General features: G+C 30.0%; 1 protein-coding gene across 6 annotated transcripts; it reads left to right on the top strand.

The window, feature by feature from the left end:
• The first annotated feature begins 3,495 nt into the window (after positions 1-3,495).
• LOC131663911 (facilitated trehalose transporter Tret1-like) lies at positions 3,496-11,058 on the top strand. 6 transcript variants are annotated; one of them, XM_058934681.1, is made up of 6 exons: positions 7,856-7,988; positions 8,045-8,530; positions 8,916-9,136; positions 9,364-9,777; positions 9,855-10,012; positions 10,081-10,217. In XM_058934681.1, exons 2-6 carry the CDS (start codon positions 8,496-8,498, stop codon positions 10,087-10,089), a joined length of 837 nt encoding a protein of 278 aa, XP_058790664.1. In that variant the 5' UTR covers positions 7,856-7,988; positions 8,045-8,495; the 3' UTR covers positions 10,090-10,217. The 6 variants fall into 6 exon arrangements, with proteins under 6 accessions (XP_058790662.1, XP_058790664.1, XP_058790661.1 ...); XM_058934679.1 differs by lacking the exons at positions 7,856-7,988; positions 8,045-8,530 and adding exons at positions 3,496-3,608; positions 4,211-4,397 and having other exon boundaries at positions 9,855-11,058; XM_058934678.1 differs by having other exon boundaries at positions 8,045-8,525; positions 9,855-11,058.
• Positions 11,059-14,893: the final 3,835 nt, after the last annotated feature.

Raw genomic sequence — 14,893 nt, 5'->3', positions numbered from 1 at the left:
TAATCAATATTGCTTAGGCGCATCAACCTCAGAAAATACAACTATTGCCGTGTATTTTAAAAAATACTATCCAAATTAATTGTAAATTGCAATTTCCGTGAGGTTTTTAAGAAAAAAAATTCGAAATATGCCACTGTATGCCGTAGCGTCGCAACCGAACGCGCACCGAGACGATTTTTTTTATTGGTGCCACGCCTTCCGATATATTTAGAAACTTGAATTTTATGACTGATTTCTATAGAAAAAACCCTTAGAGGAATCCGTTGAAGTGAACATTAAAAAGAACTACTTTTTGTGTCATTTGCAATTGTTTAAAGTTAATAACTTTTGTTGTAATAGTTTGAGAAGCTTAATATGTTAGACATATTAAAAAAAAATTGATTTCGATATCTTTTGTCGTTTTAGAAGTATAGCTTTTTAAAAAATTTTTATCATTTTTCCTTGATAGTAAATAACTTTTGATATAATTAATATTTTGAGCAGAAAAGTTTGGATGGAATTCACTTGAATGTATAGAAAAAAATGCATCGCCTAGTGTCTCACAGACCATCAAAGTAACCAAAACTCAACCCTGTCAATGATACGTGAATCTTCCCGCTTGGTCTCGCTTAGTAAGCCACGCAGCCGCGTTATCGGAATTACACAAAGTATAGTTAAATAAAGATTCATTTCGCTTTACGCCAGTCGTTTTAAAACTTTTCACAAGACCAGCTGTCTTCTAAACAATGGCCTATTCGCATGTTGTATTTGATTGTTATTCCTAAGAACCACCTAGTTATGAAGAAGCTAAAGCAACTGTATTTGCCAAACTATGTATAAGCCTACTGTCTCTTAAAGTCAAGATACAAACTTTGGAGGTTTCGATCCACTGCACACGACTGTTGATTATAATAGCTTGATAGAATATAATTTAGCTAAAAGATGAAGATGGGTATGCATTATAATAGAATGTATATGATTAATTTAATATGATAGCGATTAAAAAAGAAAATTCAAAATTATTTGCATTACTATTTTAAATATTTGTAATTATTATAGTTTCTCAAATGTTACATAAATTATCTAGACTAAAGCAATGAAAATTTCGAATCATACCAATTATATAACAGTAATCAGAGAGATAATTAGAGATACCAAGGTACCTTTGTATATTAAAGGTACGTAAAGGTATGGAATTAAAGGTAGTTAAAATCTAATTAAAGGTATGGAAAATGTTAAATATTAATTTAATATTTTCCATAATAATTTCTAAAATGTTATTCCAAACAATTAATCTTTATATTTCTAAGTTTTAATTATTTTATATTATAATTTACAGATCCTTCAATAATTAATAATGATAATTATTATCAAAAAGCTGACAATAATAATAAATCAATACAAGATTCAAAATATGATGTCTTAAATAAAACTGAAGTTAATATGAATTTGGGAATAATAATGATCCTGTTACAAATAGTGAAGGCATCTATGGCAACTTTGACTGAGAAAAGAAAGCATAAAACATATTTAAAAAATCGCAATCAGAAAATTTTGGTAATTTTTAAATATAACAGATACAAAATTTGCTGATATAAATGAATTTCTCCGACAAGAAATGGAAGTTAATTCTGCCAATACAGAAAAAAAACTACATCAAATAAAAGTTCCGATAATCCTTTTGACTTTGATTTAAAATTCTGAAAGAAATTAGAAAAGTGAATGATTCCGATAGTATAGAAGGAAACAAGTTTTGGAATACATATCTTTAAAATGAACTGCAAAAAATGAATGTACAGTCTGTCGCTATAGGTCTTCTGGAAACCGCATAAGTAAATCCGATAAAAATTATGTAAATATTTCAACTAGTAAAAGTTTTGATGAAGGTGTCAAAATACTAGATTTATTTATTTTACATACAAGTTTTTAAAACTTCGTTATCAAAAGCATCTTGAACTATATTTTTTCTTTTCGCACATCAGCGGTACAATATTACCATCACTTTTTACATCGAAAGTCAAAATCTTATATTAAAAATATTCCTAAATCTAAACAGGTAAGGTATGCGCGGTTATAATAATTGCTCTTATATTAGAACATTATAAGTCATCTATCTCAGAGGAACTACATATAACGGATAACATTAATGTGTTTGTAAAGATTACAATAATTTGGGATATGGGAACAAAACATTTTAGTTATCAGGCCATGATGTAATTTAAAAATTTGTTGTTTCGCCGTTCTTTTTTTTGTTTTGCAATTTAGCATATTAATTTGACTTAATTATATTTGAATTTCATTTCCCAGTTTTTATAGAATACTCAATTTTAAGCCACAATTGTATATGTTTAAATTACATATTTTATTTGATAATTCATAAAGGTTTACATATAAAACAATGTTAATTCTTGTTACACCGTTTATACAATAATATCTTACTGAACATTACTTTTTAAATAATTTTACATCTTTTTGTTATTTTATAGAACAATGTTTTATTTAAAATATATCAATACATTAAATTTCGATTTCTAGATATACAAATATTTTACATCTACTTGTTTGCAACATTATTGATAACATCTCCGATAGATTGTCTACTTATAATAAAAAAATGTCTGTATTTTAATACACCACATTATGTATATTCGTCAGTGGTATGAAATGTTTTAAAAACATTAATTTTAGATTATGTGACATTTTATTATTATTTTAACGTAATAATATTCGTAAGAAAAAAATATTGTGCTTCTTCGTTTTATATTCAAAACTATTGCTTCAACAAGCGTTGCTATTGCGGGCAATGCATACATTACTTTTGAATATATATTTTTGTAGATTAACACTGCAGGATACCAAACAAATGATAGTCAAAAGTTGAAATCTTCTTTGTTATCTAAATATTTTTGTCATAAAGGTTAATGTATTGTATAATTGTATATTTATTTATAATTTATTTATTTATAATTTATTTATTTATAATTATATATATTTTTTTTAAATATACTGCGGTCACATTAGAATTTTTTACGGTTTTAATGAAATTGGCTAACATTGTTCGTAAATTAAAACATTGATTGATATTGTCGAGGGATTGAAAATTAGGTATCAAGTCAATGATGGCGGTTTAATTATACACGCAAACTACTGTGCACAGAAATATGGCGTGAATCAGCGTGTATCGATTCTTACGTCACGTTAAGTTGTACAATAATTTGTGTGTATAAGGAAACCGTGCACATTTGCCCGCATGCCAAAATCTATGTGCATACAGAAACTGTAGCTATATTAAGGATCGCGTGGGAAATTCCCCTCTTGTTGCACCTGAGAAAAATCGAAGTCCTGCGAAACAGTTCAGTTTGCTAGCAACCTTCTACGACGTCAAAGGTTGTGAGTAGAATAGTACATACATGGTGGCTTTAGGAACTCTTCGCAAACCAATTCAACAAAGTTCAATAAATGATATTGAATGTGAAATACCAGTTACGCCATCTGATGAAAATGGCGAACCACTTAGCAATAACCAGTCAACTTTACCTATAAATCCAATTCGACCAAGGTGTAAGATGCGTAGGTTGCAAAAGGGACTACGTAGCGCAATCGACTACTTATGTGACAAGTGTCAAATGGTATATTAATTACAATTAAATTTGTACCAGTTAATCGTATATTATTTTTCTCGTCAGCGGCTACTTCTAGTACTTTCTTTTGTTTATTATTTTAACATTTCTTTACGACTTGAAAGTACTTTGGTTTCTGTAAACTATTATTTTTACCAAGTTTTTCCATGCCTGTAATAGTATATACGTATATAATGTGCTTGCATTATATTTATTTATTTATTTGTCTTTGGAAGTGACGAGCAAATATACGTAAAAAATCTGTACATACATCGATATGTACAACTTGATTGATAAAGTTATTTTATTTGACCAGTTATTTATGCTCAAGTGAAATGAAAGTGAAATATTCACGTTAAGTATTGTATAAAAAAATAAAGAAGTCAAATTGATGATATTACCGAGATAGTGATCAACTGAGAAAAATTATTCAACAGTAAAACAATTGGACTGTTGATATGGAAAATGAATAAAGTGGACAATACTCTCAAGTCGTGAATGATAAACTTTATTTCACATATTGTTTTATCGCACAAAGTGTCATCTAATATGACGTCGATAATATGATGGATTTAAAGTTATGTAAATATTAACCAACAATATTTTGGCAGGAACCAATTACACGTCGGCTAATCATTGGTATCACACTTTTTGCAATTTTGTTATTTTCACTTATATATATACCTCGATCGACCGAAAGTTCATCGCACAATAAGTATTCAGAAGCATCGCACAATTTTTTCATCCATCGCCCTCATTTTCCTGGGCGCCATTTTGGTTAAAATAATACATATTCAGGTAAGATAATTTTTTAATTATACATGCATGAAAAATATCAATACGCAAAATTCAAACTCGAAGATAAAACAATAATGGCGTGTGTTGGGAGGCGTTGAACTTGGGAGCAAAATATATGTTACTTTTTCGAATATTGTTAGACTGTTGAACTATTATATTAGAATAAAAAATGATGTAGATTTTTTTATGAACCACTCTCCAGAATTTACAGAAACCTAATGTTCTGATCTTCTAGATAAAACATTTCAATGTTGTAAAATAAATGAATTAAGCAGCAAAATTATTAACGATTACCTAGCTATGAAAAATATTAATATCTTGCTCAAGTTTTATTTTCTTATCTCGAAAAAAATTTATTTGCTTAAATTAAAAATAAAACGATTGCTAAAATAACGTAGATGAAACAAATATGACTAATAATGAATTTTTATCAGAATGTAAAGTAGTATATAAACTACGCAATAATAATTTTAATTAACAGATTTGCTGTATGTATATACACCATGGGAATCATCTGTAAGTGAAATATAACTAAAAAATTTGGCGAAGAAACTAAATTTTTTAATGCAATAAGAAAATTCACTTGCTTTTTCAGAAAAATAAAAACAAATATAATAAATGACCACATCCTATATGAATAAAGACTGAATTAAAAAAAATTAATAACTATTTTACCCGAACTTTACATTATTTACGATAGTCATTAATAAAGTGGACTTCTGTAATAAATTTACACGTTCGCTAATTTTACAATATATTTTTAAGCTTGTTAGCAAATTTGTTTCTTCGCTATTATGCAGTTTCCTCAGAAAAATTATGTACACATATTTATAATTTTCACTAATGAGACTTTTGGATGAAAGTTTGATTTAAATACATAAGTCATAACCTCGATCGCATGCCTTTCGCCATCTGTCGTGTGCGTCGAAAATGAAATTTCTATTCTTGCAAAAACCTCTCATATGGTAATAATATATGGATGTTATATTCATTTATATTGTATCAATATAATTTTTCACTGCGTAAAATTATAATTTTCAAAAGTCAGTAAATTTTTATAAAATAAAATTTAATATGAAATTTAAGAGCCTGCTACATAAGGTATGATCGGACGTCGGACAACGAACATCGGATTTGTACTGGGGTGAAAAAAATAAATTGATTGTTAGCTATTGATATGTTCTGCAAATATAGGTCAATGTAAAAAATAAAACGAATATATCTATATCGTAGTTTATCATTTTTTAATTAATGTTATTTTTTACTAACCTTAATTATTTTGAATATAATGTATATTCAATATATCTTATTTTAATTTGGTTGTTATTTAAAAAAAGTGTTTGATTCGAAATATTTATTTTTACATTGGTAGTATGTTTAAAATATATATTAATAATTAGTCAATAAATATTCTAAAAGTTAATAAAAATGCTTGTTTCAATAAACTTAATAATTATGAGGTCTAAAGTTGTAAAATTTACTTCCCCTTATACAAGTGCTTGTTTTTACAATCTCAACGGTGTCAAAATCATTTTATAATCACCTACAGTTTGTCTCGTCGAAGGGAAAGTAATTAAGTTTTACAACTTTAGATCCTGTAATTATTACGTTTGTTTAAACAAGAATTTTTATTAAATTTAAAAATATTTATTGACCAGTTTTGAATATGACACGTAGACAAGTCACACATGTTAAAATGTATAATTTTTTCATTAAATAAAGATTTTCAATTAAATACTTTTTTTAATAACAACACAACAACTAAACATAAAAAGATTTTTTCTTAACTTGATTTTTATTCAAAATCATTGTTGATAGTAGAAAAGAAAATGAATTTAAAAATGATGCACAGCGATATAAAGTAGGTCTAATGGTTTTATTTTTTACATCGACCTATGGTTGCAGAGTCCACAAATAGCAAACAACTAATATATATTTTTACTTCGGTACAGGTCCAATGTCCATTGTTCGACGTCCGATCGCACATAATAGAAAGTCCCTTATAAAATGTAACATGATGCTATTACAGATTTATTTTCGAACATATACATACCAATCAATTATTTTTGTTTAATAATATATTAGTAAATAGATTAGTAATTAGTTTAAATTCTAGTATCATAGTGCAATGATAATGAAGGGTGGGATCAAATAACCGAATCAGCGCTCGGGCAAAGCCAGATAGCCTCTGAACCTATGTAATCGGCGCATTGCACGGAAGAAAATTTTCTTATTGAAAAAAGCATTATAAATCTTGTACTCGTGGATAACTGTCAGCAAGAAAGTAATTCATAATGGTTCAAAGTACGTGCCTATCAATCTACATTCAATATTTTCGGAGATTTACGAAGAAATGTGATATGTTATAGTACCGGCAGTCCCTATGCACATCGTGGCAAAACTTCGGTTAATATTTTTTTTAAGAAAACATTGAGATGTTATTCTCTATAGAAAATAATTGTTATTCATATTTTCATAAATATACATTGAAAATTACAGTAATTATTACATGTATCATAATTATTTTCGATAGAGAATAACGTTTCAATATTTAAAAAAAAAATAGTAACCGAAATTTTGCTGCGATATGCATAAGCATCGCCGGTACTATAACCTCATACATTTCCTCGCAAATCTCCGAAAATATTGAATGTAGATTTTCGGAAATTGATAGACACGTACTTTGAACTGTTATGAACAATTTTCTCGCTGACAACTATCCACGAGTACGAGACTTATTAATACTTTTTAATAAGAAAAGTTTGTTCTGTGCTAAGCACCGATTGCATAATTTCAGGGGCTATCTGGCTTGGCCCGAGCGCTGATCTGGTTATTCGATCCGGTCCTTCGATCGTACTAATTATTTAATTATACTAATAACTATATAGAAATAAATACGTTTGAATTATTTGTTTTCACGCTAATTTTAAATGTGTAAACATTTTCGTTTGCGATCTAATTAAGGTTACCTCCATATAGATTTATCGAGTAATGAAATCCTACTAAACAAAAAAAACTTTCTCGTCAATATTCAAATATTTTGAAAAATTAGTGAAGATTTATGGAACCATTTAAATAAAATATGTACTATGTACGAGACACATAAAGGGGTTTTATGAATAGCGGACGTGCAATAACTGCGAAGTGCAAACCCCCTTGGACTCTTACATCATTATGTGAGTACACAGAGGTGAAAGATAAATTTGTAAAATGAAAAAAATTTTAAATGAAATTTTCAAATAATTTTCTTGGTAACGATACTTATGCAAGTTGCAACTCACCTAACATTTCAAATTTCTCGTCTCTTTGCTTACATTCAATTTTTACAATAACAACTTCATTCCATTGAGATTTATCTAATTAATCTATTAATGCATCTAAACAAGTTCGCAAAAACCTTTCGTTGAAGACACGCCTCAACTGTATTTTCATCCAATAATACTTATGCTAAAATACGCTAACCTCCGTGTATTAAACACCATGGCAAATCATGATTAGCGCTATACAACTTCGTTTCAAGAATCTTAAATTAATGAGTTTTTACAAGATTCACGCGTCGTTTGGTATTTCATCTGGAAGTCATCAAGTCTGGTAATTTTTTATAAATTAGCATTTTTATACCTTTTTCACACGTCTCATAATTCCAGGTTTTCGGCATCAAAATGCAGACGTCAATAGAAAATGTTATCAATAATGACTTTATGTTAGCTGGATGACTTCTTCATTTAGTATGTGCATTATTTATTCTTTGCAATCAAATCAGCTTGTTGCTGATATTTAAAATCGAGAGAAACATGGTGCGATCAAATACTCGGAAACACGAATGAAAATTCATTTCATACTAGTTCCAACACTAGAATACATAACCGTGCTTAGAAAGATCTGCAGTTAGTTGAGAGCTGCCAGCAGTGTAGGACAACTCTTTTCTATCAAGGATGTAAAAGAAAATTATAGTTTCTGCAAAAAGTAGTCCTAATTCTGTGTTTTATAAATTAATTTACAATTGATTGCGAAATCTTACTGGGAATGTGCAAAATAGATATCTCGGTCATAGTTCTCTTATTTCGTTAGTTCATTTACAATATTTAACTTAAGAGGATGGAGCCTGATATACCTACAATCGGCGCTGTAAGGTGAGAGGAAACACCACTATTCATTAAAAGGAAGCAACATGACTTATTTTAACAATACCTATTGCATATTGCAAAATAAAGGAACATTTAATAGACACATAATAAGTAACGTGGAAAAATTATAAAAAACTAGGATCCGTGTGGTTTCTTGTCTAACGAGCACAGCACATATTGTATAACGTCTTTGTAGAATCAGAAGGCAACACGCATGAGAATGTTAGCATAACGCACCAAGGAATTTGTAGCTGACTTTGAAATCGAAGATAAATACATAACTACTTATTTATAGTTTAGGAAAAAAGAAAGAAAGCATGAAAATATTATTTTACGTTAATATTTGACCATTTGTCATAGCATGCGATTGAACTTATATAAAAACTTTCAGAAATATTGAAATCCGTGCAGAGAATAGTGAACGTGATAATGTGGAAGAAAAATCGCCGTCTAAAACTAGAAGAGCATTTTCACAATATTGCGCTGCTACGGGATCTAGTTTCCTAAGTATGTCCATGGGAATAAGCATTGGATTCTCCACGATATTGATTCCCGAATTATATAAAGAAAATGCAGAAATAGTGGTGACAATCGGGGAGTTGACGTGGATCGGTGCGTAATAATTAAAATTTTATTCGACTCTCCCGCTGAATGTCAGTTTTATAACTTCGCAAAGCAATTGAATCACTTAAACGAAATTTCATCGACGTTTCATGGCGTTATATAACTTCATTGGTTATGTAAGGTTTTTAAATTCAAGGAGTAAAGCTAATTATTGATTTGAATACGCACGATTGACAGTGAAAAGCATCCTACGAGCACTTCTTTGTTCATTTCAGGTAGTATAAACTACATCGCAGTGACCATCGGGGCGATTTTTAGCGGTTTCATCGCCGAATGGCTGGGTAGACGCACGACGATCATGATCTTGACATTGTCTTACACAGTTGCCTGGACGATACTGTACTATACCAAAGAAATAAAAATGCTCTTCGTTGCATTAACCATGTCAGGCCTGACAGGTGGCTTCGCTGAATCCCCTCTTCAAACTTACGCAGCCGAAATAAGCGAGCCTTCGTTGCGTGGCGGCCTGTCAACTACTGTTTCAATGACATTAACCATCGGCGTTTTTTTGCAGTTTTTGATTGGCAGTTATGTTTACTGGCGCACACTTGTACTCATTAATCTTGTCTTTCCAGCTGTTTGCTTTCTGGCAATGTGCTTTATACCTGAAAGCCCTCATTGGCTAGCTAGTAAGCCTCCTGTTTACTCCTTTTTATTGTTTCGTTATTTCGTCAAATGAAGCTGACTAATGGATGTTTGATTACAGGTAGAAGTCGCTTTAATGAATGTAAGCGCTCATTAATTTGGTTGAGAGGTTGGACTGATTCGACTGACGTGCAACGAGAATATGAATCACTTTTTCAATTGCATCACAAAACAACCATCACTCGCCAACGATCTCGAATTCAAAATATCAAACAAATGGTCAGAGTCTATTTACAAAAAAAAGTCTATTTACCGTTTATGATGGTTTCTTTCACATTTTTTGTCAGTTGCTTTAACGGATCAGCACCTATATTGACCTATGCAGTTTTGCTGTTTCAAAAATTGGATTCACCTGTAAATGAGTACACAGCCACCATGATATTAGGACTATTAAAAGTCATTGGTGGAATAATTACCATCGTTCTCATTCATTACACAGGCAAACGAAAACTTACATTTTATTCCTTAATTGGCGCTGGTTTAGCTCTTGGCATTGTCACAATTTATTGTTTTCTTCAAAATTACCATGACATTGATGTAAAACAGTATTCTTGGATTCCTACAGTTATGATTCTAGTTTCAGTCTTTTCATGCACGGTTGGAATTAAAAATATACCGTGGATTATGTCCGGTGAGGTTTTTCCACAGAACATACGTAGTATCGCTAATGGTTTAGTTAGTTCTACTTTCAATATTTATTCGGCTATGATCAACAAAGTATTCCTCTATATGGTTCAAAGCATGACTTTGGCAGGCACTTTTTTATTTTTTACATTAATTAATTTTTTTGGTTTGATAGTCCTGTACTTTATACTTCCCGAGACTGAAGGGAGAACTCTTCAAGAAATCGAACAACACTACGCGGGAGTTAGAAATTTGAAAGATCGTCCAATAATAATTCGAAATGGTACAAGTAAATCAGATTCTTATTCAACCGTACCATGTTCAATCAATTCTTAAATCATTATCGTTATAAGTCAGACGATATGATAATACATTTCATAATTTTATTTTCATTGTATAACCAAATATAAATAAATATCAAGATAGAATATTATTACGTACCAAAAATTGCGAAAGTCATGTAATTTTATTTATTGTAATTATTTGACTATACAGTAACGGTCAAAATTTTAGGGCACACTCAGTAGGTGGGCTTCACTAAAAAGATTTTATGCATATTTTAGTTTAAAAAGTTATGTTTTGTAAAATAATGAAAATCTATCTATTTCATTAGTTTAGACACAATAAAAATTTTCTATCAACATGTCACGACGTCATTTTTTCTATATTTCGTTTAAGCTTTTAAGTTCATCTGTTAAATTTTAAGTGATGATGCAAAAAGATGTTCAAGTCACATATAAATGTAAAATTTTTAACATTATTTATATTAACTGATTTTTAGTACATGAGGTTATTTTTTTTTATATGCGTTTGTTTTTGCCCAATGCAGCACATAGAAATTGAATGACAATACATTTGTTTCATTCGGAACTGATTTATTTTGAAAATAAAAATAGTTTAGAATAAAATGAATCCATAGGATTTTAATCTTTTTGATTTCAATTAGTTTAGATAAATCTGATATTTTTCATTCTGTAGATATCTAATTATTTTTTCTTGACTTCTGATTTGGAATTGTTTGTCAGAAAAAGTAATCTAGATGAACTACATTTCGCGAGAGTGAGAAATTTAGAAACTCGAAAAAACTTCCAAATGAATAAACGACAATATACTCGTAATTCTTATTAAAATGGTCGACCTGTTCACCGAACCTTAATATAATTGAGAATGCTTAAGATCAAATTGAGAGAGTGATTTTAAATAATACCTTGTGTTGAAAACGTACAGTGCCGGTCAGTCACTTTTACCCCCCCACGGGCAAAATCAGTCTAACTTCAAAGTTTTATATCTCTGGTAGAAATTAACGTACAGAGACGCGCGTGGGTGCGTTTGAAAGGTCTTTCGAAAAGCTTTCAAATGATATGACTCACGAATGCCATCGATTGTTTTTTTAAATTTTGCAACAATTATGCAAAATTGAAAATTCTGAAATTTTTTTATTATTTTTGACAATTAGCCAATTTTGGAAAAAAAATTGTACGAAAATTTGAAGTACACCATTTTTTAGCTATTACCAAGCCCTATCTGAATCACTCATCAAAAATTTATTTTCGTCAAATATGACGCGCGCACGGGCATTTTTTCCTGGAAGTGACAGTTTTTTTCAACATTTTTTATCTCCGTCAAATTGTAACAATCGAAAAAAATTTATAGGAGAAAAAATGTTTGTTTTTTCACGTAGAATACTGCAATAATTTTTTTTTTCGGTTTAAATTATTTTTCAAGGTCGAAAAAAAAAAAGATTTTTTTTTTTATGTAATTTACGATACTTGTTATGTAGTATTATTGAATGGGTGGAAAAAAATTTTTTTTTGTGGTTTCTCATCTTTTTAGAGTACCGACTGTGAGAAAAAAAAATTGAAAAAAACCGAAAAAAAAAATTTTTCGAAAAACCGAAGAAAAAATTATTGCAGTATTCTACGTGAAAAAACAAACATTTTTTCTCCTATAAATTTTTTTCGATTGTTACAATTTGACGGAGATAAAAAATGTTGAAAAAAACTGTCACTTCCAGGAAAAAATGCCCGTGCGCGCGTCATATTTGACGAAAATAAATTTTTGATGAGTGATTCAGATAGGGCTTGGTAATAGCTGAAAAATGGTGTACTTCAAATTTTCGTACGATTTTTTTTCCAAAATTGGCTAATTGTCAAAAATAATAAAAAAATTTCAGAATTTTCAATTTTGCATAATTGTTGCAAAATTTAAAAAAACAATCGATGGCATTCGTGAGTCATATCATTTGAAAGCTTTCCGAAAGACCTTTCAAACGCACCCACGCGCGTCTCTGTACGTTAATTTCTACCAGAGATATAAAACTTTGAAGTTAGACTGATTTTGCCCGTGGGGGGGTAAAAGTGGCTGACCGGCACTGTACATGCAGAGGAAGAGAGATCCTGCATTGATGGACGCGTGGACACTTCGTAACGGGAATTCGGGATTTTCTTCAATTAAGGTAGCGACAGTCTTTGACGCACTCCGCCAACTCTATCATAAACGAGGACTCATTTTTAATGGGAGAGGCCGTTCTAGCACACGTGTTTAGACGTTATCAATTGTTCGGCCCTCCAGATATCCTGAACTTGTAAATGTACGTGATTTCGGATTTTTTTGTTTTTAGATTTGAGTGTGAATAGCTGTAAAATAAAACTTGTATTCATTTTTTATCAAGATATCTTAGCTGTAAATAAATAAACGAAAATTTCATCGCCGTAATGTCAAAATTGAGATAATTCCGAGAGGTGGTCTCCGGGAACTATTAGACCTCACGGGAAGTCAAATTAATACGAAAAGAGACAGTTACGTATGTAACTGAACCTAGAGTCGGAAAGCTGGTGAGTGATGAGAGCGGGAGAAAGAAATAGAGTAAAGTTGGAAGAGAAACGTTAAGGGGACGTACGCGTCATTCAGACCCTATAACCGGCGGTAACGGATAGGAAAATTTGGCAGTGGCCGAGCGAAAAATGGACATTGCCTTGTACGTCACGCTCGGACGCGTGCGTACGATACGAATTTTCATTAGATACAGTTTTACGGCCTTGTATAGGAACGTCGTTCGTGTGCGCCGAATAATAAATAAAGTGCAATTCAAATTTCAAATCCACATACTTAATTTCCTCCCGATCTCACCCTTTACACCTGGAGAAACCATGATGATTAAAAAACAACCATCGCTGTTGCTTGACAAACTCTGAGTAACAATTATTGTCTAGCTTACAGAATTAATGATGCCAATTTGCTAAAGCTAAAAATTGTTTTAATCTTTTTGATTTCAATTAAATTGTTTAAAGGCTTGCTATCAAGCTAAAGGAGCAGCCACTAGATATTGAAGGATTTGGATAAATATTTTCTTATTATGATTGAATAAATTAGCAAACAAATTAAATTTTATTATTCTTTTTTTGATTGAGTTGAAATATTATAAAAAGATTAGTACAATTCAGTAGTTTAATTTTATTCTTAAATATTTTTATTTTCAAAACTAATTAGTTCCAAATAAATACAAATATGTTGTCATAAAATTCCTGTATGTTGAATTGAAAAAAAAAAAAAAAAAAAAAAAACGAGCGTATATGAATGCAGAAATCTCGAATACTAAAAATCAGTGATATGAAATGCTAAAAAGTATATATTTGACAGCTCAACTTAAAAGCCTAAAGTATATGTAGAAAAAAAACTACGTATTAAGTAATAACTAATATATTTTTAGTTGTAGAAAATTTTTAGTGTCTCTTAAATAGTGAAATGGATAATTTTTCATTATTTTACAAATTCTAACTTTTCAAACTAAAATGTACATAAAATCTTTTTAGTGAATCACATCTATATAGTGTCAATTATGCTTATTCGATTAATTTTGAGTGAAAAAAAACATTGAGGAGATTACTAGAAAATTCAAAACTCCAAAGTCGTGTAAAGCTTAAAATTCGAAAATGAGATAAGGAAAAATTAGGAGTGTCTAAAAATTTTGACTTCTATTGTATAAAATAATAAAATCATTCATGAAAATCAAACTATAAAGTAAACTATTTTAATATTACGAATTAGTTCGATTATTAGGCTTTTGAGTTTATCAATAATCAAATTATTTATTGTTACTAATAAAAAACAGAATATTTTATTTGATGGAGCACTGCATTGGCAACGTTTATGATGATTATGTCAATCAAGGACATCACGTTCTTTCAAAATATGTCAATGTCATAACGATTTTATTTTAAATATGTGTTTACGCCAGTGCGCAACATGTTTGGCAAAAACAATTTCAAAAGTCAATTGAAAATAATTTTATTAATATTTATTAGTCCAGTTGAAAGGTAAAAATATAATATGAAAAAATATGGAAAATTTGTCGCGTCTTACCTCCAATGGTTTGCCTAAACAAAACGTAGATGGTCCTTGAAAAAATTAATATTGTTAAGTGTTATAACCTAGATTACGACTTATCGCTTTTGAAGGATCTATGTAATGGTTTCT

The sequence above is a fragment of the Phymastichus coffea genome, unplaced genomic scaffold, assembly GCF_024137745.1.
Source record: "Phymastichus coffea isolate CEN01 unplaced genomic scaffold, Cenicafe_Pcof_1.1 PCOF00039, whole genome shotgun sequence".
Taxonomy (NCBI): domain Eukaryota; kingdom Metazoa; phylum Arthropoda; class Insecta; order Hymenoptera; family Eulophidae; genus Phymastichus; species Phymastichus coffea.
The sequence above is the reverse complement of the archived record's forward strand: the minus strand, read 5'-3'. Positions and strand labels throughout refer to the sequence as shown.